This window comes from Triticum aestivum, chromosome 6D (assembly GCF_018294505.1).
Source record: "Triticum aestivum cultivar Chinese Spring chromosome 6D, IWGSC CS RefSeq v2.1, whole genome shotgun sequence".
Lineage (NCBI taxonomy): Eukaryota > Viridiplantae > Streptophyta > Magnoliopsida > Poales > Poaceae > Triticum > Triticum aestivum.
The window spans coordinates 377349092-377360452 of record NC_057811.1 but is presented as its reverse complement, the minus strand read 5'-3'; the positions used below and the strand labels follow the sequence as shown (position 1 = coordinate 377360452).

The window sequence follows — 11361 nt, the reverse complement described above, 5'->3', positions numbered from 1 at the left end:
ATCGAGAGCGAGCAAGAAGACCCAGTGTTTGACACTGAACCATACTACAGGCAGGGTCCTCTAGCCGAAGTTGATCATCAGCTACCGGCAACCTGGACTGCCTACCTCAGTATGCGTCAGGAGATCCGAGACCCACAGGTGCATCATCAGCTGCAGCATGATCTGGTGGAGCACCTATGGAGGCTCAAGGGCGACGCTGGGCGCGGCGTGTGATGAAATATGAGTTTTTATTTGTTGAACTATATAATTTGTATTGAACTATTTGTTGTTGTACTATTTTGTTGAAGTATTTGATTTTTCTGTGATGAAATATGTGATAAAAAAATATTTATGTTGATAATTGAACGCCGAGCCACGGTGAACCACGCCGAATATGAGCCTATTCTCGCCCATATGTGCCCTTTATTCGCCGAAAGGGGGCTGCAAAGTGGGCCAATATCGACGCCTGGGGCGACCTGGGCCGATGACTGGGCGCAAAACCGCCCCAACGCCGATTGTATCGCCGGCTCGCCTCCATAGGGCGATTTTTATGCGTACTGCGGGGCCAACTGCTGAAGATGCTCTCCTGCCTCGCGCTGTCACGCACGGCGCTGAACCATTCGTGCGCGGCCAGCTCACGTAGCACGGCGCGGCAGCAGCCGGCCACCGCCTCCCGCCTCCCAAGAGCCGCTCGAGCGGCGCAGCAGCCTCGCAAACGTGTGATCGCCACAAGTCTAAAGTCTAGAGCAGCGCGAGAGGTTTCTGCCTGCCGTCCCCACCCCGACCGTGACGCCGGTAAGGTGTTCGCTCTAATGCCTGCCTGCCGGCCAGCCAGCCCGAGAAAGCTGGCCATGCATTCCCAAGTATCTAAATCAACCGGATGAAAACAGCGTCGCATATGTCGGGTCCCCTACGCGACACGTGTCACATGCGTCAGCTAGTCCGCCGCTTTCCCGTCGAGCCTTATCTCTTTCACACGCCCGCTCCTCCACCCGTTGTTGCTGCAAGCGAGAGGCGACGCGACCGCGGGCTGTGCGCTCCTCCCATGGGCGTACCACCATTGCTACGAGCATGAAGGAGTGGTGTGCTGCTCGCCATGGGTGCACCGGCCACCGGCGTAGCAGCGCCGCCGGTGTTGCATCGCAGCACGAAGAATAGAGGCGGGCGCCACTCACCGTCGATGCTGCAATGCAGCACGCACGAGGGAGGTTGCGCGGCTCGCCGCCGGCATTGCAAGGTAGCACGAAGGCCAGAGGCGGACGCCGCTCGCCGCCGGTGCTGCAGTGCCCTACGCAGGAGGTGCTGCATTGGAGCTTTTTTTTGCGCCGTCGGGGTTGCATTGGAGCGTCTCCCGGGGCTGCATTGGAGCACCGCCCGGTCGTTAGAGCTGCGATGGGGTTGGAACGGACTCCGCCGGGGCTGCAATGAAGCTTCGTCGAAGCTGCAATGAAGCTTTTCGCCGGAGCTGTAATGAAGCTTCACCGGAGATGACGCGCTAGGTGTCGCCATGAAGCAGCCCCCCTGGCTCCCGGTGGTGCGTTGCAGCGGTCACCGGTGGCTTTGAGAGCTGCGATGCAATGCTTGTCGGCGGCCCCGGTGCCGGGATGTCGTAGGCGCAGGTGCCACGGCGGTGGTGTTGTTGCGTTGCTCTGCACCGGGGATGTCGTCTTCTCTCGTCTTCAGAGAAGACGCAGGGTGTCAAACTGAATCGCGACGTGGATGGGTTCAGTGGAAGAAAGACGCGGGGCTGCCTTGGTGAGATCGACGGTCCACAGTGCTAGATCGGACGACCAACTGGGCGGTCTATAATTCGTTGTCATCAGCCGGCTTACGCCTAGCAGGCGCCGACATCTCATTTTATTGTGGTCCGTCAGGATCCACGGACGCTTTCCCCTGTTGGGGAACGTAGTAATTTCAAAAAAATTCCTACGCACACGCAAGATCATGGTGATGCATAGCAACGAGAGGGGAGAGTGTTGTCCACGTACCCTCGTAGACCGACAGCGGAAGCGTTATCACAACGCGGTTGATGTAGTCGTACGTCTTCACGATCTGACCGATCAAGTACCGAACGTACGGCACCTCCAAGTTCTACACACGTTCAGCTCGATGACGTCCCTCGAACTCCGATCCAGCCGAGTGTTGAGGGAGAGTTTCGTCAGCACGACGGCGTGGTGACGATGATGATGTTCCACCGACGCAGGGCTTCGCCTAAGCTCCGCGACGGTATTATCGAGGTGTAATCTGGTGGAGGGGGGCACCGCACACGGCTAAAATATCGTATATCAAGTGTGTCTAGAGGTGCCCCCTGCCCCCGTATATAAAGGAGCAAGGGGGAGGCCGGCTGCCTATGGGCGCGCCAAGGAGAGGGGGGAGGGAAAGGGGGCTGCGCCCCCCTCTCCTAGTCCAACTAGGACTCCTCCTGGGAGGGGGCGCACCACCTCCTGGCTGCTGCCCTCTCTCTCCCCTCAAGGCCCACTAAGGCCCAATACTTCCCCGGGGGGTTCCGGTAACCCTCCGGCACTCCGGTTTAATCCGAAACTTCTCCGGAACACTTCCGGTGTCCGAATATAGTCGTCCAATATATCAATCTTTACGTCTCGACCATTTCGAGACTCCTCGTCATGTCCGTGATCACATCCGGGACTCCGAACAACCTTCGGTACATCAAAACATATAAACTCATAATAAAACTGTCATCGTAACTTTAAGCGTGCGGACCCTTTGGGTTCGAGAACTATGTAGACATGACCGAGACACCTCTCCGGTCAATAACCAATAGCGGGACCTGGATGCCCATATTGGCTCCCACATATTCTACGAAGATCTTTATCGGTCAGACCGCATGACAACATACGTTGTTCCCTTTGTCATCGGTATGTTACTTGCCCGAGATTCGATCGTCGGTATCTCGATACCTAGTTCAATCTCGTTACCGGCAAGTCTCTTTACTCGTTCCGTAATACATCATCCCGCAACTAACTCATTAGTCACAATGCTTGCAAGGCTTATAGTGATGTGCATTACCGAGTGGGCCCAGAGATACCTCTCCGACAATCGGAGTGACAAATCCTAATCTCGATATACGCCAACCCAACAAGTACCTTTGGAGACACCTGTAGAGCACCTTTATAATCACCCAGTTACGTTGTGACGTTTGGTAGCACACAAAGTGTTCCTCCGGTAAACGGGAGTTGCATAATCTCAAAGTCATAGGAACATGTATAAGTCATGAAGAAAGCAATAGCAACATACTAAACGATCGGGTGCTAAGCTAACGGAATGGGTCAAGTCAATCACGTCATTCTCCTAATGAGGTGATCTCGTTAATCAAATGACAACTCATGTCTATGGCTAGGAAACATAACCATCTTTGATTAACGAGCTAGTCAAGTAGAGGCATACTAGTGACACTCTGTTTGTCTATGTATTCACACATGTATTATGTTTCCGGTTAATACAATTCTAGCATGAATAATAAACATTTATCATGATATAAGGAAATATATAATACTTTATTATTGCCTTTAGGGCATATTTCCTTCATCCCCACCCTGATTTTGGACGAACGGAATCAGCCCTGCCGGAGGCAAATTTGACAAATTTGACCTATAATCGAAATCAAATCACAGAATGAACTGGTTGCGAAACTATTTCACTCCCCTGACCCTTTTGTGTAGCGCCCAGGCGCTGCACTAGTGCAACGCCCAGAAGCTAGGCGCTGCACTAGTGCAACGCCCAGGAGCTAGGCGCTGCACTGTGTAGTGTGGCGCCTAGCTCTCAGGCGCTGCACGCTGACTTGGCCACATATGGGTGCGACGCTGGCCGTGTAGCGCCTATCTGGGAGGCGTTGCATAGAGGGTGTGGCGCCGGCGTGGCGGGCGCTACACAAAAGGGTCAGGGGAGTGAAATAGTTTCGCAACCAGTTCATTCTGTGATTTGATTTCGATTATAGGTCAAAATTGTCAAATTTGCCCCTGCCGGACCGGTGAATCTGCATCTGCATCTGGACGCGCCGGCGCCTGCGTGGACAGCGGGATCGCGCGCCATGCGTTGGTTGGACAGCAAGCGCGAAGCCGAAGCCGATCCGATGGGCGCTGTCAGGGGCTTTTGGGACCATGGAAACTGGGCGGGGGCGACGTGGGCGCCAGCCGCGCGAAGCCAGAGCCGGGGACGGCACTTTACTTGCCTGCGGTGCTAACGTAGCCGCGCCCTGCGCCACCAGTCATCCACTCTCCACCGGCCGCCTCCTCCTCTTCGACCCAGGGCCAGGGAGGATTTCACCCGCCGAGGCTGAGCCGAGTCACCGGTCAGCCCCTCGCTTCCTTCCCGCTCTCGCCTCCTCGGCTCTTCCCCCGCTGCCCGGCGCCACCGCCTCCGCCTCCGCCGGCAGCCGGGACCGTGGAGCAACGGCATGTCTCTTGATCTCTTCTCCTCTAGGTTCTTGTTTTCTTCTGGCGCTGCGAAGAAGCTCCCCAGCAGGAGAAGGGTCACGTTCGTTGCTGCCGCTTCTTCGTCTCCGTCCACACCATCGCCGCCACGGTCGCAGGATGCCTCCTCTTCTTCCAGGCAAAGGAGTGTACGTGCCACGCCGTTGAGTCCCAGCAAAGGTGCGTCTCGACCTGCCGGTAGCAATGGCAGGACTAGGAGGAGGAGGCAGAGGAGGACGGTCGAGGGAGGGCAAGAACAAGGCGGCTGCGTGCCGTCGGTGGAGGAGGCGTCCATAAGGGTAGGGACGCTGTATGAGAACGGCGATCCACTAGGGCGGAAGGAGCTTGGCCGGTGTGTCGTGGAGTGGCTAAGGCAGGGGATGCAGTCCATGGCATCCAAATTCGCTTCCGCCGAGCTTCAGGGTGACATGGCGGACCTCACCACAGCGGCATTGACTCTGAATTGGGGATCGGCAGAAGGCCAGCTTGGGTTTGTGATCCAGGCACAGCCTTATCTCTCGTCCATCCCCATGCCCAAGGGTCTGGAGTCACTCTGCTTCAAGGCCTGTACGCACTACCCCACCCTTTTCGACCATTTCCAGCGTGAGCTCCGTGCTGTCCTGCTGAGTTATCAGAACCAGGGGCTCATCTACGACTGGCGCTCCACGCAGACATGGAAGCTGTTGAAGGAAATGGCCAATTCTACTCATCACCGAGCAGCTGTGCGCAGGACGACACCACGAACTAAAGCGGTTCACAGTAGCATTGGCATAAGCTTAAAGAAGGTAAGGCTGATGCAGGACAGGATTGAAGACTTTGTGAAGCATATGTCAGACCTACTGCGCATCGAGCGAGATGCCGAGCTGGAGTTTACACAGGAGGAGCTGAATGCCACCACTATGCTCGACAACAATTCCAAGCCATCCAAGCCAGTTGAGTACTTGGTGACCCATGGACAGGCTCAGCAGGAGCAGTGTGACACCATTTGCAACTTGAGTGTCATCAGCAGCTCAACTGGTGAGAGAGCTAAACTTGGCTACTTCCTTTTCTTCGTATGTTAAGATTTTATCTTCAGTTACTTTGGAAAATTGAGTAAGACACTGTTTTCTGTTATCCCTGCGTGTAGGTTTGGGAGGCCTACATTTGGTTCTATTCAGAATTGAAGGTGAACACAAGCTGCCTCCAACCACATTGTCACCTGGGGACATGGTTTGTGTGAGAACATGTAATAGCCGTGGTGAGGGAGCCACTTCTTGCATGCAAGGCTTTCTTTATAATCTCGGGGAGGACGGTTGCAGCATAACTGTGGCTCTGGAATCTCGCCATGGTGACCCAACCTTCTCCAGGTTATTTGGGAAAAGTGTGCGCATTGACCGGATACAGGGATTGGCAGATGCACTTACTTATGAGGTATTCAAATTATGCACATGAACATTGAATGGTTGGCTTCTTCCAGCATATTACTATTAAGCTTTCTGAAACTTCCTTGCCAGGAGCAACTATAGGCTGGCTCTTACATATTTATTTAAGCATAATCCTTTCGTTTTATGATCTGCAATCATGTTCTGTTTCTGTCATATATTGTATATTGGAGTGGGCATGAAATGGGGAAAACCAGAACAAAGGAATTTTTAGCCTTAAAAAAGAACAGCAAAATTGGGGTTCCCGTTTCTTTTATGATTGTATTATTCTTGGCTTAACAACATGAGTGATAAGTTCATCTAATTCACCCAAGTATTTTTATTTGGCAGCGGAATCTTGAAGCATTGATGCTACTTCAAAGGAATGGTTTGCTGAAAAGTAACGCTTCCATTGATGTGGTAGCTACTCTGTTCGGTGACAGCAAAGATGTCATGAAGATGGAGCAGAATTGCCTGATTGATTGGGGTGAATCAAGTCTACCTGATCCAAGGCTATCAGAGAGGTGTGCATTTGATGACTCCCAGTTAAGGGCTCTCTCATTAGGCCTGAACAAGAAGAGGCATGTTCTGGTCATCCAGGGGCCTCCTGGCACGGGCAAGACAGTTTTGCTCACGGAACTCATTGTACGTGCTGTCCGGCAGGGTGAAAGTGTCCTTGTGACAGCTCCAAGCAATGCGGCAGTTGATAACATGGTTGAAAGGTTGTCAAGAACTGGCTTAAACATTGTGCGAGTTGGAAACCCTGCTCGGATATCACCATCGGTTACTTCGAAGTCCTTGGCAGAGATTGTAAATGGAAGGCTTGGTCAGTTTAGGAAGGAGCTTGAGAGAAAGAGAACTGACTTAAGAAAGGACTTGAGGGACTGCATAGAGGACGATTCTTTAGCTGCAGGCATTCGTCAACTTCTGAAGCAACTTGGGAGGGATCTGGAAATGAAAGAAAAAGAAACGATCATGGAAGTGCTATCTGATGCACAGGTTGTGCTTTCTACTAACACAGGGGCAGCCGATCCACTTATCAGGAAAACTGGTTGTTTTGACTTGGTAATTATAGATGAAGCAGGTCAAGGAATTGAGCCCTCTTGCTGGATTCCCATACTGCAGGGAAAACGTTGTATTCTTGCGGGTGATCATTGCCAACTTGCACCTGCCATATTGTCAAGGAAGGCCCTGGAAGGTGGGCTTGGCAAATCTATGATGGAAAGGGCTTCATTGTTGCATGATGGATTACTTACTACAAGACTGACAGTCCAGCATAGAATGCATGATTCAATAGCCAGTTGGGCATCTAAAGAGATGTATCAGGGGTTACTCCAGTCTTCTCATTCTGTTGCTTCGCATCTTCTTGCCGACTCTCCAGTTGTAAAGGTATATATACTTTCTGTTTCAGGTGTCAGGTCAATTGCATGGAATGTCTATGTTTTCTGGGTCTGTGTTCAGGACTGAACTTGACTATCACGTGGGAAATCTTTTACCAAAAAGAAGAGTCATGGACTTCACTCAGGACTGGGTCTAATTGCAAAGTTCAGATCAGACATCATTGAATAAATTTACCCCATGTTCGGTGAATCTGAATCATATGCTGTTTGGTCTTTATCCCTTCCCTAGCTCATTGGTTCACTACCTTTTTAAGAGTGTAAATTTGGTCAACACTGTAGGTGTGGATCTTATGATTATAGCAAGTCTCGGAAAGTAGAACTTAAATTACTTTGATAGATGATTATACTACTAGAAGCATATACACTACTTAGTATATTTCACCACAGTTTCCTTAAGCAGTTTCTAAACATGTTTATTTCAACTGAATCACATTTTAGATGCATCATTAGCATTATAATGTTGTTGTCTTAAGGTATCATGTGATCGTGTGTTTACTGGGCTAGTATGCCCCACTCCCTTCTTTTTTGTTATGCTTAGTGATTACACATTTAGAAACGTTGATTAGACCTATTAAAGTGTTTATCCTTATCAATTTTATTATGGCATTCAAGCTGTGGTTGCCGAAGATAATTTAGAACCCAATTTATTCTGAGTTATTGGGGAGAAAGACCTATGTACACATTTATTTTACCAGCCATCACGGTTTTACTCAACTTGGAGGATAAGAACGTATTCCTTTTTTAGAAGCGAATACGATATTAAATTTCAGCCTACATTTTTAAGGAAATTTGGCCATACCCGTCCAGCCCCCTTATTGAAATGGTCACGTCCACTCAGTCACCAAATATTACAGATGGGAACCGTCAGCACCCACTTTTCATTTCTTTTATATACGACCCTCAGGCCTCAGCCCAGGTTTCACTATCATCGGATAAAGGAACTTATATCCAACAGTAACAACAGTACAACCACTGACTGACATAACTTTTGCTGCCTACTGCATAAAACTGCAAAGAGTTTCTTTTAAAAAAATGCAAATAGTTCAACGAAATGTTATGGACATGGATACATAGTATCAAGGCAAGAGTAGCAGCGTGGGAGGAGTCAATGAGAGAGAACTATCCTAAGAGTCCTTTAGGGAAGTACTCCCTCCGTCCCAAAATAAGTGTCTTGACCTTAGTCCAGTTGTATAAGGAAAGATCTAGGTCAAGGGCCTGAGCATCCGTTATATAAGGATGACATGTATCCACATTTGAGGCAAGAAAGAACAATCAATCTAATCTCTCCCAGTGATTCTCTCGTCTAACCTATGTCTACTCAATCCCTCGCAGCCATGCCGTCTGGCTATCTTCAACATGCTAGTTATCCCGTTCTGAATCAAGGTTCACAGCACGAAAGCACTCACTTTTCATGATGGATGGCCAATCATATATTACCTCCATCCCATAGATTTGTCTAGATATGGATGTATCTATAGATACATCCGTATCTAGAAAAATCTAAGACAGAGGGAGTAAAAATCTAAGACAGAGGGAGTATCTTATATGTAGCCACGATCAATCTCTCACCATATGCATGGGTACAAATACAAACAAGCTGGTATACTCTCCAGCTCAATGTAGTATAATCACAAAAGATTAACAATCCAACAAAATAAGGTGGGATGAATTTTTAGATTATACATCACATTTAGATGGTGGTGGTAAGTGTTCATTTGAGTGTTACATGTGGAACATGTAGTAGTCTGGAACCAACCAATAATGTCTTGCATCTATTTGTTGTGTCTACTTGTTTGAAATTTGTGCATTCGATGTTTAGGGCTTTTTTTTGCCATGAATGCGTCTATGTGCACTCCTGTATTATTACTGTGTAAGTTGGACTCAAGTTGTACCTTATGATTTCAGGATACTTGGATAACACGGTGCCCACTGCTTTTACTTGATACCCGAATGCCATATGGAATTCTAAACGTTGATTGTGTGGAGCATTTAGACCCTGCTGGCACAGGATCATTTTATAATGATGGAGAAGCAGACATAGTTACACAGCATGTTCTCAATCTTGTGCATTGTGGTATATACATATCTTTTACTTCTTTAATTGAACATCGCATCAATATTGTATGATCTTTGTTGCATAGTCCTTCGATCCTTGGTTTTGTTTGCTTTAACACATCAGGATAATTGTTCAGCATTTCTCTTTCACTGGTCAACCATGGCCCTAACTTTTCACGCTCAGATTTTTGAACTTACGAACATATTACAACCATGATTGCAGGAGTGTCTCCAAATGAGATAGCCATCCAGTCACCCTACATTGCTCAAGTTCAATTATTAAGAGAGAAGTTAGAAGAATATTCAGGGCTTTCCGGGGTTGAGGTTTCAACAGTAGATAGCTTTCAAGGGAGGGAGGCAGATGCGGTGGTCCTATCAATGGTAAGCACTGCACGGTACCATACATCTTTCTGATGAATATGTCACCCAAATACAACACTGAATGAAGCAATTGATTATAAGGGCAGTCGCCGATCGGGCCACAATCATTTCATACTCCATGAATTTTAACCTACTTCTAGTAATGTTTATCCTTCTGCTGGCTTATAGGTTCGGTCAAACCCACTGGGAGCTGTAGGGTTCATGGGCGACAGCAGGCTAATGAATGTGGCTATCACAAGGGCACGCCGGCATGTCACTGTGGTATGTGACACCTCGACCATTTGCCACAGCACCTTCCTCGCCCGGCTCCTCCGTCATATCAGGCGGTATGGACAAGTAAAACATGTTGCACCTGGTTCCCTAGATGGGGTCTCAGGACTCGGCTTCAGCCAACCCACTCTCCCGTCTATCAGCTAGCGCTCACCGCAGTTCACTGTCTTGATGGCATCATTCATTCATATGCTCATATGAGCATGTATATATGCGAAGAGCTAAAGGATGTATATGCAGTCGTGTGAAAAAACTTAGGGCTGAGAAACTATAATGCCTGCCTCAGACGTGCCTGTCTGGTATCAATCTGTGAAGCAGACAAAGAACTCGAGAAGATATGAAGAGAAATTGGTGGATGGACATGGAAGAGCTTCGCCAGATGTGTGTTTATCTTGAGATGACTTATCACGTGCGCCATGTGGTTCGCCAGGTGTGTGGTTGATATGAAGCATGGCCATTCGTTGGACCTAACTGAAGGCTTAGCTGATCATGCATCCCTGAATTGGTGCACGTGATTCATTCAGCAGAAGGAAGACTACCTCAGTTCCTGTAAATTCTAACTAATATTGTTGACATGGATACCCCAACACAGACGTGTAGTAAATTGACAATTCACAATTGAGTTGGAAAAAAATGCATTTCATCTCGAAGTTAAATGCCACAATACCAAGTTACAGGTGCGTTTCTCTTAATCCCTCGAAAGAAAAAGAAAAAAATAACAGGTGCGTCTCTTTCTTTCCCTTATCATGGTTGTTGGAGTGTGTTGTAACATCCACATCATGTAATATTATGGATGACGTATAATCATGTCCTACTCCTTTTCGTAGCGAAATAATTACTAGATAACCCCAACATGCACAAATAGACTACTCTTGTACTAGTGTTCCTTATGCAACTGCAACCTACCTATGTTTCGCTGTTTTCGCTATCTGATTACTGAAATTGGCACCATTGACGCTTAACACGTGTCTACTATGCCACAAAACGTTTTTCACACTGCTATGCCACAAAAGCTTAAATCTAAAACCAAACACATAAAAAATGAAACATGTTGTATGTACTTTATAAAAAAAACTTGGAAATATATTGCCTGGCCTCTACAGCATAGGTGCGCACATGCCATGTTTATTACAACGTCTCTAAACTAATGGAAGATGTTTTTGTAGTTCAACACAAAAATGTCTTACATTAGTTTACAAAGGGAGTACATCAAAACAGATTGTCAAGCAAAAAGTGACACGCTACACGTTAAAAGAGTTCAATCGCAAATAATCTACATGCTCCCTACCCAAGTCGGGACATAAACTTGTGCGCGTTCCAATCTGCTGATGTCAAACTCCATTGATCCCCGTGTTGTAACCATGGCCACAACAAATTGATGCATGAGAATGGTACCGGCGTAAGAGAATGAACATTATTTCTTGTAAAAAAACAACATCATTTCTA

The 11361-nt window shown here is 48.1% G+C and overlaps 1 protein-coding gene across 1 annotated transcript; it reads left to right on the top strand.

Moving 5' to 3' along the window:
* The first annotated feature begins 3963 nt into the window (after window positions 1-3963).
* Window positions 3964-10607, top strand: LOC123145210 (DNA-binding protein SMUBP-2). Its single transcript, XM_044564574.1, has 6 exons — window positions 3964-5426; window positions 5536-5819; window positions 6161-7198; window positions 9115-9283; window positions 9488-9645; window positions 9814-10607. The coding sequence occupies exons 1-6, from the start codon at window positions 4394-4396 to the stop codon at window positions 10060-10062; spliced, it is 2931 nt and encodes a 976-aa protein (XP_044420509.1). The 5' UTR covers window positions 3964-4393; the 3' UTR covers window positions 10063-10607.
* Window positions 10608-11361: the final 754 nt, after the last annotated feature.

Bases quoted from the DNA above. Each gene is read 5' to 3' on its own strand.
- LOC123145210 (XM_044564574.1), top strand. From the start codon at position 4,394: ATGTCTCTTGATCTCTTCTCCTCTAGGTTCTTGTTTTCTTCTGGCGCT. The intron at 7,199-9,114 runs GTATATATACTT...TTATGATTTCAG, and splicing joins CCGACTCTCCAGTTGTAAAG to GATACTTGGATAACACGGTG. The intron at 9,284-9,487 runs GTATATACATAT...CCATGATTGCAG, and splicing joins TCTCAATCTTGTGCATTGTG to GAGTGTCTCCAAATGAGATA.